This window comes from Amblyomma americanum, chromosome 1 (assembly GCF_052857255.1).
Source record: "Amblyomma americanum isolate KBUSLIRL-KWMA chromosome 1, ASM5285725v1, whole genome shotgun sequence".
Lineage (NCBI taxonomy): Eukaryota > Metazoa > Arthropoda > Arachnida > Ixodida > Ixodidae > Amblyomma > Amblyomma americanum.
The window spans coordinates 488,044,119-488,066,837 of record NC_135497.1 but is presented as its reverse complement, the minus strand read 5'-3'; the positions used below and the strand labels follow the sequence as shown (position 1 = coordinate 488,066,837).

The 22,719-nt window shown below is 47.1% G+C and overlaps 1 protein-coding gene across 2 annotated transcripts in view; it reads left to right on the top strand.

Moving 5' to 3' along the window:
- LOC144116082 (multidrug resistance-associated protein 1-like) overlaps window positions 1–22,719 on the top strand; it is a 207,216-nt gene that overhangs the window by 35,199 nt on the left and 149,298 nt on the right. For both annotated transcript variants that reach the window (XM_077650741.1, XM_077650740.1), the window contains 4 exons: window positions 3,627–3,785; window positions 5,949–6,083; window positions 14,059–14,199; window positions 18,046–18,180. In XM_077650741.1, coding sequence (XP_077506867.1) covers window positions 6,069–6,083; window positions 14,059–14,199; window positions 18,046–18,180 — 291 coding nt within the window. In that variant the 5' untranslated portion in view covers window positions 3,627–3,785; window positions 5,949–6,068. The remainder of the gene's footprint in view (window positions 1–3,626; window positions 3,786–5,948; window positions 6,084–14,058; window positions 14,200–18,045; window positions 18,181–22,719) is intronic.

Genomic DNA, 22,719 nt, shown 5'->3' with positions numbered 1-22,719 from the left:
GCGAGCTGCTTACGATCGCTAAGAAGCAGACAACACCGTACCATCCGGCTTGCAACGGCGCGGTGGAGCGACTGAACCAAACCGTGGCCGGGTTCCTGTCGCATTTTGTTTCGCGCGACCAGCGGGACTGGGATTTGTGGCTCCCGTATGCAATGTTTGCCTACAATTCCGCAGCACACGAGAGCACGGGCGAATCGCCATTCTTTCTTCTCTACGGCCGAGACCCGGACCAGCCTAGTGAAGTGCCAGAGGGCCCCCGTCGTGTCCCATACGCTTCACTGGACGACTATAAGGTTGAGCTAGAATCGCGCTTGCAAGTGGCGAGGGACATCGCAAAGGAGTCCTTAAAGAAAGCGGTGAAGCGCAGGAAGGAGGTGCACGATCGCAGTGCTAGAGACGCGCCGTTTGATGTGGGGGACAGCGTGTACATTGAAAACTGCCAAAGGCAGATTGGGCTAGCTCGTAAGTTCCAGACGAAGTGGAGAGGACCGTGCGAGGTTGTCGAGAAGCTTTCTCCGGTAAACTTCAGAGTCCGAGACGTGAACCGGCGTTTGATAAGGATACACGCAAATCGCCTCAAGTCGGCACCGGTTCAGTATTCACGAAATGAGGAAAGGGAAAGCGCGGATTTTGATGGGGACAGAAGTGAAGCGGAGCGCGCAGATAGTTCGCAAGAAACGCCCTCTCCTGCATTTGTTCGGCAGGCGCCCGAGGTGACGGCCGGAATGCCACCGGATTTACTTCATGCATTGCTAGAAGAAGAAGCGCGCGAGGTTGCCGCGCAGATAACGCCAGGAGAGGCTCCTGCCACGAGCCCTCGCGAGTCCCAAAGCAGACAAAGGGGCACAGACTTACTTAGTATGACTCATGAAGGCCGATATCCGCTGCGAAATCGGAAAGCTAAGTCGGACTAATGGCGTAAACTGAGCGGAGTTGTGAACTGGTTAGAATTGTGTAATGCCGCAGCTCATAACATTGCTATGTGCTTATGTGTTAAGTTATCGGAGTTGGTAGTTAAACCTTTCTGTCATTAAGTAACACCTTCACAGGAGAGCATGCGGAGCGCATGCAGAACCTGCCCTACTTCCTTTCGTTATCTATATTTTTGTCTGTGCCGTGATCGTGCTAGAAGTGGGAGCTCCTTTGTAACTGTGGTAAATTTATTTCGTCCAGTTTGGACTAGAAAGGAGAGGCTTGGGTGCTGAGTTTCATGTTTATCTGTAAAAGAAGATCAGTGCTGCCCCTGGAGACGCCAGTATTGACAGCGGAGGCATATGGTGTTGTGCAGTGGTGTTGAGTGCAGCGAAAAGTGTTTTGTCGGACGCACTGTGCGAGGCGATTCAGAAAGACAAGGGGAGCTGCGTGGACTCAAATGTTCGGAGAACATTCTTCTGGAGGGTGAGCGAGTGTGACATTCCGTGTATGCTACGAGGATCCACGTTCGACGGCGCGGCGTAGACGGAGACCCGTGACAGCGGCATCATCAATTACCCAGCCATGCTCTTTGAGTGACGACCAGAAAAACCGGACCCGCCGCCGCCCCGGGGAAACAGGCTTTATCCTCCCCAATTTCCGGGCCACTGGGACAACATTCTTTCCCTCCCCCCCCCCCCCCCTTTGTCGTGGGCTATCGCCGGGAAGGCACCCACAGCTTCCCAGAAGGGCCGTGACGGACACCTGTCATGGCGGACAGGCAAGACTCGCCAAGAATGTGGAAAGACAGGCGCTAGTGAATTAGCTCCGAAGAGAGAGCCTGTGTATACTCTCACTTGAGAGAGAGTGGTGGCGTTTTTGTTGTTTATTTAGTTTGTATTGTTAACAGACTCTGGGTTCGAGGCTAAGCCCCACCCAAGGGGTGGTCCCCATCTCGCATGTTATTTTGGATTGGAGAATTGATGCTTTGGGCGGGCCACTGAAAATGACCGCCCTTAGTCCTTTGTTAATCAAGTGCTTAAAAGCGCATGTAAACGGATGCAGTCCAGTCTGAGCTGGGGCTCCATGCTTAGCATGTAATGTGATGCTACTTAGGCACTAACCTGCCCGGTCGATGAGTAAAGTAGTGCAAAGTTTGTTCTGTTGTAAAATTATGCTCTGCTGTCATCATCTACAAGCTCGCCTCCTGTTCATCTTCCAAGCCGAACGACACTAGAGGAAGGGTTTGTGAACCATCCTCGAAGAAACGGACGACTTGAAATTCTACTGCATAGAGCTGAGGACGACATCGGTCGCCAAGAGGACCTTCAGCGCCGAAGCCCGACGGCGTGCAGCTTCTGCCAGCTCTGCATCTCTCACAACCTTGAAGAGCTCTGCTCTGCCGTCATCGACATCTGCCAGCAACCGCTCGAGCCCAACTCCGGAGCCACTCCATCGCCCCCATGAAGTCGTCGGCACGTAAGCTCGGACGCCCCAGCCTCTGATGTATAACCTTAATCATGTGTAATTATTGAATATACCTGTTTGTTTAAACTGAGCCATACGGTGTCTCTTTGCCTCTCCGTCCCGTGTGGACCTGCGCATTATGGGGGTCATCACAGAACCTACTACAGCCGTAGCTCCAGACACCTGCCTCCCCTGTCGCAGGGACAGCAGATAACAACTACAACACGCTTCATCGGACCTGGGCACCTGCTGCCTTCCTGAGGCCAGCGGAGACACCGCGGTCCTGAAAACGGAAGACGCCGGGAGATCAGGAGGACCTGGGAGCATATACGCGACGTAATCTCTCGGCCAGACGATCATTCAGCGTCTGACCATTCAGGCATCGCACACGACCTCCCAGTGTGCGGATACTGATTAAATTAGATTAATTAATTAAATTTAGTTAATTACACGCGGACGTTGAATAAATTAGAACTTAGGCACGTAGGCATAATATCCTGAAGCAGTTAAACATACCAACACTGGCCCCCATGAAGTTTCAGAAAATAATTACCCAAAACTTCGCTTAAATGAAGAGCCTCTTGAAGTGGAGGAGTGTACGATGGGGGGCTAGTTGGTAATCCATGAACTAAGAACGAAAACCACGCAAAGGACGATACACAGGGAAGAAGTAGACAGGACGAGCGCGGACTTGCAACTGTTTATTGAAAAACATCTTCCTTCCATCACCAACCCTACGCATGCGCAACAAGCAAACTCTATCTTATCGAGTTCAAGAACTTCAGCTCCTTCTTGTACAGATAGCGGCATGCATTTGCCCAAACACTGTCTTTCTTGTGACAATAAATGCACGCCACTCTTTGAGCGTACAAAGATAATCGGAAGGGCCAAAGACCAGAAAACGCGTGAGGTCATCGAAGCCTGGCAGATTGATAGATATGGGCCCGAGAAGTGTGTAAGCGAGGCTTCGGTCTATCTGTACAAGAAGGAGCTGAAGTTCTTGAACTCGATAAGATAGAGTTTGCTTGTTGCGCATGCGTAGGGTTGGTGATGGAAGGAAGATGTTTTTCAATAAACAGTTGCAAGTCCGCGCTCGTCCTGTCTACTTCTTCCCTGTGTATCGTCCTTTGCGTGGTTTTCGTTCTTAGTTCTTGAAGTGGTACTCTTATTTTTCATCCCAGCTCGTAGAGGTCGGTGACCTTTAAGATGAAGTGGATGCTTATGTGTGCCCATGGTCTCTCGCGCAGGTGGCGTCGACGGACGTGCCGTCTGTCGTGGCCACCCAGGCGCTCACTAGTGTCACCTTCGGAGCGGCTGTGCTCTTGGCCCGTCAGCAGGTGCGCCAGAACAACTACCCCGTCGCACCCGGAGGGCCGCGGTTCACCCTGCTGGATGTTGCGCAAACGGTGAGTAGCAAAAAAGACAGCTGGCCAAAAATTAGAGATCCAAGATTCGATGTACACTGCAAATTTCAAGACTATTATTTGCATCATTTTATACTATTCGCTTTCTGTAATATAATTCATTGCACCATTCTATCGTTGATTTGTTTACCCGTATGTATTTCTGTTATACAATGTTCACTAATGCTTTTTTCCTCGTTTATCCAGTATTGTATGTTTGTGTTCTCTTTATTGTGCACAGTGCCATTTCTGTAGGGGGTACAGACCCCGTCAAGCCGAATTCATTTGGCTTTTTCCGAAATCGTCCACGTTGCCAGGATGAATCCCTAACACGCCCTCTAGGACTTATTCTGCCAAGTCCGGTACCAGAGACTTTATTCCAGATTTCCGTGATTCCGCGGCATCGGGACGATGCCCTTTCCAAGAGGAAGGGCAATGCCACAGTGTTAGCCATTTACTGGCGCCGCCATGCGGTGGGACAGCACCCGCTGGTCTTCTTTGTCTTCCCCGCCTCGTGCGTTCGTTCGCTGAGTGTGTCTGCCTGGCTAGTCCTGGTGTGCCCTTCTGCCCTTTCTGCCGGCTTTCGGTGACAATATTCTTGAGGCTAACCCCGGTTTTAAGGCGATGTTTTGTCTCACACAAACTCCGTGTTCACACATCCGTGTTCAGTGTCGCTCCAGAAGCCGAGTGCATCGTCCAGGACCTCTGCCCTACGCCGCCCCCGCTGTTTGCAAAGGGTTCCGCGCTTCCCCGGTAGATGGCGCCAATGCTACGCACCGAGACAGGCTGCCTCAATGCCCTCACCTATGCACAACACATTTGCGACCTGAGCGAAAAGCATTCCATGTTTTAAACAGCGACATACCAACGGTTGGATCAGAGTCCACGACCTTCGTATTTCGCACACGGCTCTCTATAAGCCTGGCTACGGCGCCGCCATCCAAGCTTCTAGTTTCCAAAAGACTCTCATCGTCCTCCGCTGTGGCCGATGGTGGCGCTAGTGAACACTAACGGTTAGGCTTCCCGGAACGCGAGCAGACTGAAGAGTAGAAAATTGGACAGCTGCACCCCTAGCTTGCTTCGTAAAGCGCCGCAAGCAAAATGGGTGGGTCATGGGCTCGAATCCTGCCTGGTGCTTCTCGTTGTTTTTCTTGTAGTTTAAAATCAACCTTTCAAATAAAAATTTATCGCAGTATAAATTTCCCATTGATCAACACCATCAATTAAAATAACTTTCCTCCTATGCTCTCCTTGGATTAAATGAATGTTGACGTCCCTCAACTTTATGTTTTAACGACCGCCTTATTTCCCTGCCCATGTTTATTCGGTAACATTTTGAGGACATCCTGTGCATCGGCGTACGCGTGTCACATGTCCTTCATACCGCGTAACCTGGGTGGGCACGACCGCACTTACCTTGATGAAGTATGCAATAACTAATTACTATGCAAAACCACTTTTTAAAACACTCAAACAAATAACTAATTCCTCGCTGTAATTAACGGAAGCTGGAACTTTTCATTACGTTGTAGTTTCTTTGCTTTCATGAGTGTTAGCCTTTTTCAAGCATCCATGTTAATCCCCTCATCTCCCTACCTTTGTCTGCTCAGTTCGGGGCCTTCATATACGGGCTAAGAACGTTCAAATACGCCATTGTTCTTGATACACTGAGACCGTGTCTAATCCACAACACCGGAAATAAAACTTATTCTTTATATGCAATGCTTTACAAGCTGTCTAGCTGGCTTCAACTAAATAATTAATAAAAGCGTAAATAAAAAGTCACATCCTGCTTCTTCCACTTTGCTGGCACACGGCGGTACCATGAAAAGATCGAAAACTGATGCGAAGTTTCTTCTAACAGCACGATCCATATTGCATGAAACCGCCTACAAATGGCATGAGAACAGTTTACATAAGCCAATTGTCATCAAATAGACCGTCTTTTTTATTTTCAAGATTAACAGCATACGCGTTATTCTACTTGTTACTTGCCGAAACATTGTATTGGGCAGTATTTTTTAGCGAATACTGGTCTCGGAAAGCATGGCCAACAAGTTTTCAAACGTTTTCAGTAAACAGAACCTCTTTTACTGTTCTTAAAACGCATCATATGCGCTAAAACCTGCGCATGCGAGCATTTCGACGTCGATTTTTTTTTTCCAGGTCCTCGCGTTGTGCTCCGCAGTACTGGCTTTGCTCAAGGGGCTTTACGTGCTGGAAGGGAAATGGTCACTCGAGTTTTTAAACACTTCGAATCTGCGATTAGCTACGTCTGCTTTTGCCATGGCAGCAACTTTTGTGAGTATTTTTGTTTTCTGAACTACTCCAAAATACTAAAGGCCACTTCTGTAAACTGCTTGATGCTCTTAGGCTGACATAGCATGTTTTACACTGATGTCTAAATTTTCATGTCACGCTTTAATTCTGTGGAGCTGATAGGCTTCAAAATGGGCTACGTAATTCGTATTCATTCTGCAATGTACGCAGTGTACACAAACATCATCGTGATCAACCTTACTACACCCACTGCAGGATAGAGGACTGTCCCCATATCTCTACAACTAAACCTGTCCTAGGCCAGCCGCGGCCACCCCACCTGCGCTATCTTAGTCTCAACCGCCCACCTTAATTTATGCAGCCCCCTGCTACGGTTGCCTTCATTTGGAATCCGGTTAATTACTCTTAGCAACCATCGGTTTCTAGCCTCAAAATCCCAAGAACATCTAGAGTTTTTCTTCTTTGCAAAAACTGCACTTCCCTCATGTCTTTTCTTTTTAATGCGAAACCATTAGATGGTTCGATTTCAAGGTCATGTCCGCAAAAAGTGTCCGCAAGAAACAGCACCATGTAACGTCACGAGCCAAATAGCCACTTGATGAAAGTGATGAGGTCGCATTATTAAATTATCGCAAAATACAATACCTAAGTATCGCTAATTAATGTGATGAAGATAACGCTAACAGTAATTTGCATAATTAGTGATGTCATCATCAATTTGGCGTAATAACATGTCACGTGATAACGATGTAATGTCACTTCATACTAGGTCACGTGACAACGGTGTAATGGAACATCATAACAGGTCTCCTGACAACGATGTATAAATGTGACATCACACCCAGTCGCGTGACAACGATGTAATGAGACGTCATACCAAATCCCAACCCCTTAATGCATGACGGTGTGGATCAAATCCAAACGATGGCATGACTGCCTGACCTGGTGCCAGCATTGCCGACTACGTTCGCACCAAAATTTTGAGCAACCGTTCGTCGTACAGCATTCCGAGGGGTTTTATAGCATTTATCTTTGCATGTAGCTTACATATTTTGGTCAAGTTGGAGGCTTGCTTGTGACAAGGATGCGGACCGATGGTAAATGCATTTTGAGTTGCATCGTTTAAGGCACGGTTGACGTGTCCACCGAGATGTCGACATGTGAGAGCTACTGAGGTCTTTCCATCCCTCAAAATCCTTTCCTTTCCTCAAAACACGCACTTTCGCAATCTTCCACGTAAGCAGACCTAAGAATATTTAAAAGTGTTCGTTTCTGAACACTGCACACATTGAAAAATAAAAAGGTGAAGTCGTGTGGCTGTAGATGTTCAAAGAAGCTAGACGAACTAGAACAATGTTCAAGCTTAATCGAAGTGCAGATGCTACCGTTAAGCCGGCTTTTAAAGCCGTTCGTCTGTGTGCGTTCTGCAGAATGTAGGCCCCTGATCAGGCACGGGGAAGTAGTTTCGCATCACAAAACATGTGTTCAGCAACCTTTATGCATCCTGATGCTTGTCGAGTACTTTGAGGTGCATGCGGGCGTGTTCTTCCTGATGGTGATGAGCGTGATCTACGGGGATCAGAGGCTTGAGGCCGAAAGGTGGATGTTTCTCGGTTGTGCATGGAACATACAATGCACAAGAGTACGTTGAAGGTTTACCATAAAGCTTGGTAGACAAACTGAAATTTATTAAATCTCTGTAATCAACCTTTATTTTCTATACATATTATCGCGATAGCATTAAGAGCCCCGTTGTCCAGAAAATCCCATGTCGACGTTGTGAGCAAAAAATCCCGAGCATGACTCTTGCAGATGGGCCACCTAGGTCACTTGGCATTGTGCAGTCATGACAAGCTGCCTACCCGATAATTAGCTAACTGTCCACTCTGACAGGTGCCAGTGACAGGCATAGCAGTTATATCTATCACCCAGGAAGAGCAAGTTGTGCCGCACAACGCCCACCGCTGGGAGCACCTGCCATCGCAGAGCATTGACGCATCGCTTAACCACTGCACCACTGCATCAGGAGGTGCAGGAGGACACCAAGGGATCTATAAATGTAAAGTAGAGAATTACCGTGTGCACACATGGGAATAAATTACGTAATCCTGTCATACCGTTGAAGCGGAGCTTAAGTATCTGCTGCCATTTTTCTCTCGTTTATTTGTTGTGCTATAGAGGTTTTGGAAATATTTCTATTCGTGCTCTTTCAGTGCTCTTCGTCCGCATGTTCTCATTTTAAAGGATTTACATACGTTAACAAATAATCACAATTTCTCTCTACATTTCTACCAGTTTCTCAGTCACTTCTGCATGACACTGTGCTCGCTGCCTTTTCAAATATAGTCATTTCGTTTACCTGAAATATTAACACCTTCTTCCGTTTCGCAATCTTCCATCAGTAAAAACTAAATATATAGAATCAAGCCGCACAAAGTTTAAGTGCAATATTCAGCAGAAAAGCGAGAAAAAAACTCCGCGAGTGTTTCAGCGACATATTCCCGCTGTTCCGCTGGTACGCGTAATGGACAAGATTCCAGACGGAAATATTGAGACATGCGTCTGATATTGTTTTAAAGTGGAATTAAAATGTAGATACGGGCGTTTTTCACAGGCAGTTTTGTCGCGTAATACTTTTTGTGCTAAGTTTGCCATGGTGACGTGATAGAAAGACGCCTGAGGACAAAAAAGTCGTTGCAAGAATTGTTGACAGACAAGGGCTCCATCTCTGAAAAATACTATTATACTCCTCGTAACTTTTAGTTTTGTGCACAGGAGTATCTCGTGACGAATTTCACGAATTCAGACCGTTCACTCTTGGGCCGAGTTAGTAGACCATTTGTGGCATGGGTACATTCCCCATGCAGACGACCCGCAGATTCATTTGAGGACACAAGTCTACTTTAACCACTGCAGAGCTTGCGGGACTTCCGGAAGCAATTCGCTACATCTGCGGAGAACCACCTCAGGAGTGGTGCATTTTCACTGACTAAATCTGCGCTACAAATTTTTGGTTGCTTCCTACGCCACACCGCATACCAAGCTTTAGCTCTTGATATCATTAGTCTCCTGTCATTTGCTTAGGAAAAAGGCCACCGTATAGTGTTTCAGTGGATCCTTGGACACTGCGGACTCGATAGAAATGAGACCGCCGACGCTGAAGCAAGGAGCGCCTTCAGCAGTGGCCTGCGTAAAGCTGTGCCGTTCTCTAGACCGGTCACCTTGTCTCCTTTCGGAATCAATGAGGAGTGCGACGGCTAGGTACTGGGTCCTGCCAGACACTCGACACATACGCCTTAAACGGCGAGATCAGGCGATGACCTTTTCTGTTCCTCACGGAATACCGCGCCCTATCGCAAGCGTAATCCATAGATTACGTTTAAACGCCGCCTTCATGTGGAAATACTTGCACTTAATAGGACAAGCGGACTCCCCGGACTGTACCACACGTAGCGTGCAAGAGACTATAGAACATGTTTTAGTGGTGTGACCAGCCTATACACGTGAAAGACTCATGCTTTCATCTGTTTTCAAGTCTATGGACACATGGCCCCTCTCGGAGGATTTGATCCTCGGTGCTTGACAAGATAGTTTGAAGACTGTACAGGCAACGCAAGCGCTCTCACGCTTTTTAAGCGACACGGACCTTGCCTTGCGTTTGTGACGTGAGAAAGTCTAACTTTTTCTTTCTTTTCATTTTATTTTTTTATTTATTTTTCCATCTGCCTCCTCCTATCATCATCAGCCCTCATCATGACCCTCCCTTTTCTCCTCTTTCCTGCAGAGTAGCTGGCCAGATATTTTTCAGGCCAACCTCTCTGCCATTCAAGTCAATAAACCCTCTCTCTCTCTTTAACTTGAAACATATTGCCCTCGTTACCCTATAGCTGTGTCGCCTGCCGAACAAATATTCCCATACTGAGTCCGTCTGCCATGTTATGTAATTTGCTTATGCAATCATTTTCCTCCTCACTCGGTATTTCATTCGTTTTCGTTCCAATACTACGATTAGGAATTATACAAGGAAAACTTGCTGGGGCACCTCAGCTTGGCCTTATGGGTATTACGCGATTGTGTTATTGGGCCCCCTGTAGCCGCCTGGGGAGCATTTTGCCTTTCCCTTCGCAGGCGCGGGTATTCTCCACTTTACATTAATAGAGCGCTAGGAGTCCTCATACCAGTACTGGTGCAGTGGTGCTGTAGTACTCAACTGCCTCGCCAGGTGGCTGTTTCAAGCATGGCCACCGGTGAGGCTTGTGAGACTTATGTTGCTGTTCCAAAGTGATGCCTCACAACCAATCATTAATTTAACCGCCACCCACCTCGGTTGCACACTACACCGTGGCATATTTCGCTCACAATACCGATGACACCGGAGTTTCTACAGAACGTGAGCTTTAACCTTATCGCGTTAACATCCGTTCGACAGCGGTTTATATTAGTGTGCGTGGACATTTCAGCCCACTCGGCGGCTATTTAAGGAAATGTCAGCACACACTCACTTTTCACGCGAGAAGCAGCCGATATGAAGCCATACGCTATATTTAGTTATTGGTGATCACTTTTTACAAATACGAAGGGTATCACCTCTTATAAAGTGCGCGTAATTCCAACTACTCAGCAATAATTCTTCATCTCAAGAGCAAAATGGCTGCGGCAATTAGTTGTTGGGCTCAGACTTGGACCATGAGCTTGATTGCCCTAAAATGCAAAGTGATGATTGTAACAAAACAGAAAAACCTGTTTATTTCTACACCTGAAATCAATAATAGTGACATTGGGCTGGATTACAAGATGAAATGCGGGGAATTAATAATCGACTACAGCTTAGCAAGAGCACTGATGCTGAATATGTCGTTTCAGCGTCTTTAGGAAAGCTATGGTAACTGAAACACTGCTTCAAGCAATACAAGGAAGCGTGCCTCCTACACGACGTTCGTTCGCCATCACTCGTGTATGCTGATGCTGTGTTCAATCTCTACGCAATAACCGACACAAATGACACTGAAGGTGCGCAATAATAACGTTTTAAATTTTTATAGCCGTTTCTGGGACAGGCAAAAGGCTAAATGCCGGAGGATGGCTCCTGCAGATTCCAAAAATACATACTTACACAGTGTGATAGTGCGTCTCTGGAAGGCCGTTATCTCCTGCGGCATCTTCCCTTTGTGGTACACCCGGGGCACTTGAGCAAGAGACCGTACGGCGCCAGCTTCGTCCGGTGTCGGGGGCCAAGGCTCATAAGGGGTTCCAAAGCCGACTGCCCAGCCGTCAGCTTTATTCGCACGCCGAAAAGCATTCAGCTGGTCACGCACACCCCGCAAGAGTGGCAGGGGCGCCGGCAGCAGAGGCAAAGACCGAAGCCGGTGGAAGGTCCGGGAAAGATGGGGAATGCAGCATGCGACGGTGCTGAGAGTGGCGAGAGAGACGCTCCAACCTAAAAAGAGGGATCGTCCGAATGGACGGGAAAACTAGAAAAGCGAGGCAGTAGAGAGAGACGTGGAAGGCCCGAGACGACACCGCTGGGGAGTCGGTCTTCCGGTGCCCCAAGCTCCCAAGCCATCGGGGAGGAGCCGAGCCTGAGCGAACGAACATGGTCTACTCCGCAGCCCCTCCTGACGAAGACGCCGGCGCCAACGCAGCGCCATGTGCGTTTGGGCACCCCAGCCTCTGCATCATGTACTCGTTAACATGTAATTATTGAGCATATCCCACTGAGTCTCACGGTTTCGCTTTGCCTCTCCGTCCCGTGCGGATCCGCGCAGTATGTGGTGACGTCGCAACAGTTTGGCACAACAGTAGTTTAACATAGGTTTGCTTAACAGGTATACTCCCTACAGCAGACGCGCATCTGTCACCTGCCGCCGCGGTGGCTGAGTGGTTAAGGCGCTCGGCTGCCGGCCCGAAAGACGCGGGTTCGATACCGGCCGCACCGGTCGAATTTCGATGAACGCGGAATTCTGGAGGCCCGTGTACTGTGCGATGTCAGTGCACGTTAAAGAACCCCAGGTGGTCCAAATTTCAGGAACCCTTCACTACGGCGTCCCTCATAACCTCAGTCGCTTTGCTACGTTATACCCCCCTATACCTAAGCTTTTAATACTATACGGGAACCAGGTTGGCAAAATAAAGCAGTTGTCATGCAGAGGACTACAACCTCAAGAAATATATCCGGCTTCACGTTCTTCCAAAAATTACTACCGACAGGAACGCCCTGCCCCATAAAATCATTATTAAGCTCTCGATTGAATCGTTCACTCCTGCATTGAAAGCTTATCTGTAACGAGGAGGCTATAAGCCTATTCTTGCGTCACTACTTGTTTATGTCAATCTTGCATCTGTTGCTTGTGCATGTATATTATTGCTCGTGATTTCACCGTTCACATTATCAATTTTTTAACTTCCTGGAAGTTACATGTGTGTGTCGGCTTATTTCTGTCTTTCAAGGCTGCCTGTCAGTGCATTTTTTCATTCAATCCTGCTGATTTCCCTCCCGACAATTTCAATTGTCGTATAACTGACGAATGCTCTTTTCTTCTAGAAAAAGAAAACAAATATGTATGCAATATTCATTGTGAGAAAAAATACCTGCTTATACAACTTTGCTTTCTTGCAGTAGCTGTCTCTAAATTAGAACATTTTAACGCTGAAATTGCCATCTAAAATTACATGGTTTGTCAAGTTCGTACCTCCCGCAGCATGTGTGAGGCAAAAGAGCATTCTCATATCATCAACGGACATTGCGAGAAATTTCTTATGGAAAATTTATTAATAAAGATGACACAATGACTTCTTCGACAAAAAAATTGTACCCGATCATCAACTGAATGCCGGATAGAAGCATATAGATGAGCGTAGCATAAAAAACATGTGCGGGGAAATGCTTATCTGCGTGAAATAACTCACAACTGTCCCGTTTATTTTCTCGCCACATGAGTTTAGTATGTCTGGTCAAAGGTTTCGTGAAAATGCATAGCCGAGAAGTTACGCTCCTTCCGGCCCCTTCAGTGCCAGTACACATGGGGATGGGGCTGTAATGGGTCAGGAGCCTTTATTGTGGAAGAAAGCGTTAAAGCGACTTCCGCTACTCTTCTCGGATATGAGCACTGATAGTTTATCGGAATTGTGCAGCTCAAATGAAGTCCCAGTTGTTAAGCAGAGTGCAGAAAAGGCAGTTTTACCTCGCGGCGCTCACTCATGTGTAATCGTTTTACTCCGACAGCAGAAGGCACTCTCATTTCGCAAAGTCCTAGCGTTGTTGGCGCCCTTGTGAAGCCTGCGATAAAGTGAATTGGATGAAAGTTGAGCGACCAATGCACTGGGAAAGAAGGAAAAGGAGGCTAGCGAAGGAAAAAGAGGCTAGCGGCGACCTTCGGTTTCACGAAGGTCGCCGCTGGCTCATAGTCGGCTACGTCACACAACCGTAATAGCGCGGCTGGTGTATAGCGCAGATTCCGCCCCCTTAATCTCAATGATCGCGTGTAAATTTATTTTTCATTTCGTCTACTAAAGGATACGCGAAGAGGCCGAGCACAGAAGCGACCATGCAAAGCGCAGAATGCGTGAAAACAGGCAAAAGAAACACCTCGTCGCTGCAGTATGGGGATGAGACTACACATAAGATATTGTCATCGCAAAAAATGCTCATTTCTGGGACCAGACCCGTCCGACGGCGTAGCGCTACTTCAGGCTCCGCTGCACTCACGAACAATAACGAAGCCGTATCAATGTGCAAAAATGCTAAGTTCTCCCGCTTTCAAAATTTCTAGAGCATTATTCTTTCTATGAAATTTTGAGGTTTCATTCGAAGGTGAAGGAGAAGAAACTAATTGCTAGGGATGAAAAGTTTTGTTTTCACACCTCTGCCGAATTATTAACTGGCCATCTAACTGACTACATTGGTACATGCTATAGGCGTACAGGTAAAAAACATATTACGTCGAATTGTTCATAACCTCTTGCGCTGATGTAGCGTGGTCTCATTCGCCGTGAACAGGTCATTTTGCTGCTGGTGTTCGTCGGTCGGCTGCGCCGCTGTCTCCCACCGTCAGGCCTGTGCTGCGCTCTATACGGATCTCTCACTGTGGCTGCCCTTGTGGACATGGCACGCTTCTTAGAGAGAATCCAGAATGCGGAGGTAAGGAGGTCTCTAGCGTACAAAGCACTCTGCGCCTGCATCGTCCATTTCATAACGCACTGGTTGCACTGACTTTCATCGCACATTTCATTTCACTTTATTTATTAGTGTACTAGCACTAAGGCTTCCAATTCCGAAATGCACCGATGGCTTAGTGTCTCAAGCCAGCTAGACCTGCGCAAAGAAAACGAATATGACCACGACTGCGCCGCGCCTGCGTTTCGAACCGGCGGCGGCGGGAAAATATCAGCTTCGCTGGCCACTGCGCGAGAGCACTACGCTGTCATTGCAACCAATCACCTTTCATGTTTAATGGCGGGAAATATATCAGCTTTGCTGGCCACTGCGCGAGAGCACTACGCTGTCACTGCAACCAATCACCTTTCATGTTTAATGGCGGGAAATATATCAACTTCGCTGGTCACTGCGCGAGAGCACTACGCTTTCGATGCACCCAATCACCCTTCTCGTTTAATGGCGGGAAAATATGAGCTTCGCTGGCCACTGCGCGAGAGCACTACGCTATCGATGCAACCAATCACCCTTCTTGTTTAATGGCGGGAAAATATGAGCTTCGCTGGCCACTGCGCGAGAGCACTACGCTGTCACTGCAACCAATCACCTTTCATGTTTAATGGCGGGAAATATATCAGCTTCGCTGGCCACTGCGCGAGAACACTACGCTGTCACTGCAACTAATCAGCTTCCATGTTTAATGGCGGGAAATATACAGCTTCGCTGGTCACTGCGCGAGAGCACTACGCTATCGATGCAACCAATCACCCTTCTTGTTTAATGGCGGGAAAATATGAGCTTCGCTGGCCACTGCGCGAGAGCACTACGCTGTCGCTGCAACCGATCACCCTTGTTTAATGGCGGGAAATATATCAGCTTCGCTGGCAACTACGCGAGATCACTACGCTCTCGCTGCAACCGATCACCCTTCTTGTTTAATGGCGACAAAATATCAGCTTCGCTGGCACTGTGCTAGAGCACTACGCTTTCGCTGCAACCGATCACCCTTCTTGTTTAATGGCGGCAAAATATCAGCTTTGCTGGCCACTGTGCTAGAGCACTGCGCTTTCGCTGCAACCGATCACCCTTCTTGTTTAATGGCGGCAAAATATCAGCTTCGCTGGCCACTGTGCTAGAGCACTACGCTTTCGCTGCAACCGATCACCCTTCTTGTTTAATGGCGGCAAAATATCAGCTTCGCTGGCCACTGGGCTAGAGCACTACGCCTTCGCTGCAACCGATCACCCTTCTTGTTTAATGGCGGCAAAATATCAGCTTCGCTGGCCACTGTGCTAGAGCACTGCGCTTTCGCTGCAACCGATCACCCTTCTTGTTTAATGGCGGCAAAATATCAGCTTCGCTGGCCACTGTGCTAGAGCACTACGTTTTCGCTGCAACCGATCACCCTTCTTGTTTAATGGCGGCAAAATATCAGCTTCGCTGGCCACTGTGCTAGAGCACTACGCTTTCGCTGCAACCGATCACCCTTCTTGTTTAATGGCGACAAAATATCAGCTTCGCTGGCCACTGTGCTAGAGCACTACACTTTCGCTGCAACCGATCACCCTTCTTGTTTAATGGCGGCCAAAATAGCTTCGCTGGCCACTGTGCTAGATTACTACGCTTTCGCTGCAACCGATCACCCTTCTTGTTTAATGGCAGCAAAATATCAGCTTCGCTGGCCACTGTGCTAGAGCACTACGCTTTCGCTGCAACCCATCACCCTTCTTGTTTAATGGCGGCAAAATATCAGCTTCGCAAGCCACTGCGCGAGAGCACTACGCTGTCGCTGCAACCAATCACCTTTCATGTTTAATGGCGGGAAATATATCAACTTCGCTGGTCACTGCGCGAGAGCACTACGCTTTCGATGCAACCAATCACCCTTCTTGTTTAATGGCGGGAAAATATGAGCTTCGCTGGCCACTGCGCGAGAGCACTACGCTATCGATGCAACCAATCACCCTTCTTGTTTAATGGCGGGAAAATATGAGCTTCGCTGGCCACTGCGCGAGAGCACTACGCTGTCACTGCAACCAATCACCTTTCATGTTTGATGGCGGGAAATATATCAGCTTCGCTGGCCACTGCGCGAGAGCACTACGCTATCACTGCAACCAATCAGCTTCCATGTTTAATGGCGGGAAATATATCAGCTTCGCTGGTCACTGCGCGAGAGCACTACGCTATCGATGCAACCAATCACCCCTCTTGTTTAATGGCGGGAAAATATGAGCTTCGCTGGCCACTGCGCGAGAGCACTACGCTGTCGCTGCAACCGATCACCCTTGTTTAATGGCGGGAAAATATGAGCTTCGCTGGCCACTACGCGAGAGCACTACGCCCTCGATGCAACCGATCACCCTTCTTGTTTAATGGCGGCAAAATATCAGCTTTGCTGGCCACTGGGCTCGAGCACTACGCTTTCGCTGCAACCGATCACCCTTCTTGTTTAATGGCGGCAAAATATCAGCTTCGCTTACCACTGTGCTAGAGCACTACGCTTTCGCTGCAACCGATCACCCTTCTTGTTTAATGGCGGCAAAATATCAGCTTCGCTGGCCACTGTGCTAGAGCACTACGCTTTCGCTGCAACCGATCACCCTTCTTGTTTAATGGCGGCAAAATATCAGCTTCGCAAGCCACTGCGCGAGAGCACTACGCTGTCGCTGCAACCGGTCACCCTTCGTGTTTAATGCCACTCTTCTCGGGCTATGCGTCACATGTTGTCGTATTCATGCAATTCCATCTATGCGCAATGGATCCGGGACACATCACTGTCCCAGTGGCCTCTCAAGGTGCGTTAAAGGGTCCCAAAATTTTATACTGCTCTACCACCAAGGTCCCGAATTGCTTATTTCGCCTATGTCTGCCTGGCGACATTTGAAGTTTAGCCTAGAACTCAGAGCGAAATGAAACCCGACATGCTAGCGCACATATTTCGCATTTCGACTAACAATCTACATCGGTTGTATCTTTTTAGTTTCCGCACTTAGGTCGTAGCTCTTTATGCCTTCTGCCCATCTTAATGATAGCCGACAGCTTCTTAAAAAATGCAAATTGAAGTTTCAGTAGCAGAGAGGGCCCCATTTTACTCATTCCGCACTGACGCCCGCGGGTTCATTTTAGAGTTCCAGCTGTACTGTGGCATTGACTGAAAGCAGGAACTAATACCTCCGTATCATTACTACCTCCGTGTCAAAGCATTGGTTCAGACCGCATTAATGCGAAGTAGTTTTTCATTTCATTATCGCAAAGCAAAGCAATCACTTGCATTAAAGAATTTATTATATGCATCTTCCATGACTGTTCAGAAGATATCAACTTGTCCATTACAAAGGGTAGACATCATGAAAGTCTCTATGCTTTCTGAAGAGATCACTTTTCAACTTTAGCAGCAGACCGTGTTTTCCAGAACTGGACCTACGCACTTTCAGCAAACATTATAACAAGAACCACTTTGCGATGTTTTAGCGACCAGATCTCAACCAGCCTGCTCTTGGAAAAGACGCGAGCTCCATGCCTGAAATTTAAGACTAAGCTAAATATATTGCCAGTGAAAACATCTTTCTTTTACATGAGGGGGCCAAGGATTTTAGTACGTTGGGAAAGCAGTGCATTACACTAAGAAGACCGCCATTAAAATTATTGCAGCACAGCGCTGTCCATCAGTTCATCGAAGTGGTTGTTGAGAGGCCATATTCTTCGTTCGGTGCGCACTCAGGTGGCAGTGTCGGTCGGGAAACGGCAGACAAAGCTTTTTCTTTTTATGCGGGCTTTTTATTATTCAGTGTGCCAACGAAAAAAAAACTGTTTTCGGCTTTCCTCCAGGACATACATATACACGACATAGAGCTGCAAAAGCCAGTTATTGTAGTAAACGTCTTGCTTACATTTTCTACCATTGGAAACTTTGTCATCTCCGGCCTTCAAGACACTGTATTTGCCCAGTCTGCAAAGGTGAAGGTAAGTCCGATAACTACTCTATCTGCAACCAACACAGGCAGCAATAAACGCCGGAATGCTGAAGTGTAGCTACGGGGCATATTACAGAAAAAGCTAGTGCATGAGCCATCACAAGACTAGAAACAAGCCACCACAAAGCGAGTCCTTCTAGTTGCTACCAGTGTTAACGAAGGCAGCTTTTACAATAGGCAAGCTCAAAGAGATAGGTTTAGAAGCGTCAAACAAAGAGCGAGAAACTATTTTTACTGAAGACTTAAAAATGAATTTCAAAGCCTCATTGGTGCTTTGCATTTCATGTCGCCTAAATTTGATTCTTCATTAGACATTCACTGCCTTTACTGCTTCTTTGACCTGTCCCGATTGTCTTCTTTGAAAAGTTGACAACCTTAGTTGAAACTAGTAATGAAGGAGCCTGTTTATTTAGCCTCGAAATCAAAGTTCTCCACTGACGCGATCTGAACTGGGCGGCTGTTTGTTCCTATGTTTGCTTTTTATTTGTCTCTAAAATAATCAAAGGCTTTTCTTATCTATATTTAAAAATATTAAATAAAATCCGCAGTAAAAACTATGAAGATATTTCTTCATCTTAATAGAAAATTGTGGCAGCAGTAGATTTCGCATTTGTCGTTTGCAGCTTTTGTTCCAAGTTCTGCACGGATCTGCGTCAGTTTGTTTGCAACTGTCGGTTTATCAACCGCCGTATTCGGACTGCTAGCTGCCGTCGCAAGTATCCGCTGTGCTGTGGCAGTGCCGACATTTGCACATATCATTTTTTTTCTCTTTAGGCATTTAGGTTCGCCATCTAGCATCTAGGTTGCTGTCTAGAAATTAGGTTGTTCACAGCCCAGTGGGCAAGTTGTGATGACGTCGCTAGATCACGTGACCTTTCTGGACCAATAATTAATTTTACTGCCAACTGCTATGGTGGACAGCTTGCTCACAATCCAATGGCCACGGTGCCGCCTGTTACGGTGGACAGATTGTGGTCACGTGGTGACGTGGGGACGCTATTATCGTCGCTGCTTCCGGCATTCCTGCAGCCACGTCTCTCCCAGAGGGCTCGCCCACCCTCGCAGTGGTCCTCAGGGAATCCTCCCGATGTCCAAATTCGCCGAACTCAACCGCAGGAAGGAAGCGCGAGGACAAGTCTCACCGTTTGTGCTTAGTGTTTCTTGTTGCGAAAGGGGATAAGGTTGTGATGATTGGATAGCACAGGAAAAGATAACCACGTGCCACTCATGCCTGTTGATCTGGTGACCAGTCGCCTTGGCTTTTTTCGTCTGATGTGTGCGAAGGATAGCGTGAAGTGGGTTTCAAACTGCATTCGAAAAGTGTTTCAGCCCAGATGGAAGGAATTAACGACGTCTGTAAGATCTATAATGTGTTCTTTTACACTGACGACCTCCTACAAGTTCCTTTCACGTTCGCACGTTAAATGTGAAGCTCCTATTTCTTGATCACACTGGTGGCGCTTGAAGAAAGAAGGTGTTACATTTTTTAAATGGTATATTTTCGGCACAATGTTATCGTCTGCAAAGTGTGTACTTGAAGGTGGCTATATCCAGGAGTAAAACCAGTCAAAAGATGGAACACAGCGAAGAGACAAGGCACACACACGACGACTGGACTAGCAACTGTGCTTTATAGAAGAAAAGTCTCCCAGGAAAAGTGGCAAAGTCTGCGCAGCTCTGTTAACAACAATCTACATCTAAAGAAAAGCTGTGATCTAACGCCGTTGCGAAAGGAAGCTAAGTTTCTTCTGCATGAGGTAGATAGGAGGACTGCTGATGCAATCATCTCCTTGAATACTAATGAAGAACGCTTCGATGAATTCGCGCTCAACTTTTCTCTTGCCTCTGCCGACAATACTAACATTGGAAAATAGCGGGTAGCAACCACATTCCCGGCAATGTCGAGGCAAGTTAGCGCCGTCAGTAGGGGACAGAGAGTTGTGGTGTTCTCTTGGTCTGTCATTAATACATCGGCCTGTTTGCCCAATGTACACTTTTTCGCAGGTCAACGGAATTTTGTAAACCACACCTGTGGCACAGTTGACGTAGCGGTTTTCATGCTGCGTCGAACAAACCAGCCGATAAATTCTGCCACGTGCAACACGTGAGCACAGGCGTGAAAGCTTGCAGGGAGCTGAAAACACAACATTGACGTCCTGCTTCCCGGCGACCTGTTTGATGGTGTGGGCGACTTTATGCACATAAGGCATGACTTCAAAATTTCTCTTTTCCATTGTCTTTGGGTACACCCTTTTGACATCTCGAACCTTTATCTTTTGCAAGAGCGTTTCGGCCACTGCCCTCAGCAGTTCGTTTGGAAAACCGACCGCCTCCAAACGTTCATACTGGATATCGAAGCTAGTTTTCATGCTGTGGTGGCAACTCTTTTGTAGTACATTACGGAAGCAGTTCGTAGCAATCCCCCTCTTGACAATCTTGGAATGAGCTCACGAGTACGGTAATAAGGATTTCTTAGTTATAGGCATGAAGCACCAGCAAACATGGCCATCGTCACGAAATGTTAATTGAAGTTATGAAAATCTAATCGAGTGGTTAGCGGGTAGTTCATATGTAAAACTGAGGGCACTCGAGCAAGCTTTAAAAGCTGTCAAAATCTCGTTTACAACCATATGCAATGAGTCAATGGGTGAAAGATTCAAAAGAATCAGGAAATCATCAACATATCTAAAATTTCTGCACACATGTTTGTCAAAAAGAACGCCTTGCAACGCCAGTACGTCCAGAAAAAAGGAGTCTGTATTGGGACAAGCGTAGCACCATACTGTGCCATATAATTTTAGCAAAGTTTGACAACACGTTGCAAGGCGTCCTTTTTGACAAACATGTGTGCAGAATTTTTAGATATGTTGATGATTTACTGATTCTTTTGAATTTTTCACCCAGCGACTCATTGCATGGGGTTGTAAACCAGATTTTGACAGCTTTTAAAGCTTGTTCGAGTGCCCTCAGTTTTATATATGAACTACCCGCTAAGCACTCGATTAGATTTTTAGAACTTCAATTAACATTTCATGACGATGGCCATGTTTTCTGGTGCTTCATGCCTAGAACTAAGAAGACCTTATTACCGTACTCGTCAGCTCATTCCAAGATTGTCAAGAGGGGGATTGCTACGAACTGCTTCCGTAATGTACTGCAAAAGAGTTTCCACCACAGCATGAAGACTAGCTTCGATATCCAGTATGAACGTTTGGAGGCGGCCGGCTTTAAAAAAAGAACTTCTGAGGGCAGCGGCCGAAACGCTCCTGCAAAAGATAAAGGTTCGAGACGTCAAAAGGGTTGACCCAAAGACGGTGGAAAAGAGAAATCTTGAAGTCATGCCTTATGTCCATAAAGTCGCCCACACCATCAAAAAGGTCGCCGGAAAGCAGGGCGTCAATGTTGTGTTTTCAGCTCCCTGCAAGCTTTCACGCCTGTGCTCACGTCTTGCACGTGACAGGGCTTATCGGCCGGTTTGTTCGACGCAGCATGAATACCGCTACGTCAACTGTGCCACAGGTGTGGTTTACAAAATTCCGGTGACCTCTGAAAAAGTGTACATTGGGCAAACAGGCCGATGTATTAATGGCAGACTAAGAGAACACCACAACTCTCTGTCCCCTACTGACGGCGCTAACTTGCATCGACGTTGCCGGGAATGCGGTTGCTACCCGCTATTTTCCAATGTTAGTATTGTCGGCAGAGGCAAGGGAAAAGTTGAGCGCGAAATCCTCAAAGCGTTCTTCATTAGTATTAAGGAGATGATTGCATCTGCAGTCCTTCTATCTACCTCATGCAGAAGGAACTTAGCTTCCTTTCGAAACGGCGTTAGATCACAGCTTATCTTTAGATGTAGATTGTTGTTAACTGAGCTGCGCGAACTTTGCACTTTTCCTGGGAGACTGTTTTCTTCTATAAAGCACAGTTGCTAGTCCAGTCATCGTGTGTGTGCCTCGTCTCTTCAGTCTTTGACTGGTTTTGCTCCTGAACATGTACCAACTGGCCCAGATTTCAAGACTACTGCAGTGGCTATATCTTCCTCTCACGTTTTCCCTGCCTTTGAAGGTGTAACTCGGCCGTGCAAAGAACAAAACTATAAGTGATGGTCATTATATCTACAAACCTTCTGGCACTAAAAGAGCAGACACTTTTTTTGCCTTTCCTGTAGAAATAGAAAACCGATTATCTTTGTACATTGTGCGATTACATGCTCACAATGCAGACAAGGTGTTCTCAGCGAATGCGAGACACCAGGTTTCCAGCTTATAGGGTACCTAGTTTCTCGAAGGAGCAAATGTGTCATTCGACAAAATAGTGTCGCTTCTCAGACCGCGAAGTCCAGATGCCTCTACGCCAATTCAAAAACTACTGACACGCACACTGCAAGAACTTTTCTAAAGCTTTGCTAAAGACAGCTACTTGCAGGGAGATGATGAGAAGGGGCTAATTTCCTCGAACATGTTGTCAGGGTAAAAGAGGGGAGGGCAGAAGGAAACGAGTTTTATTTCGAGGAGTGTCTCAATAGGCC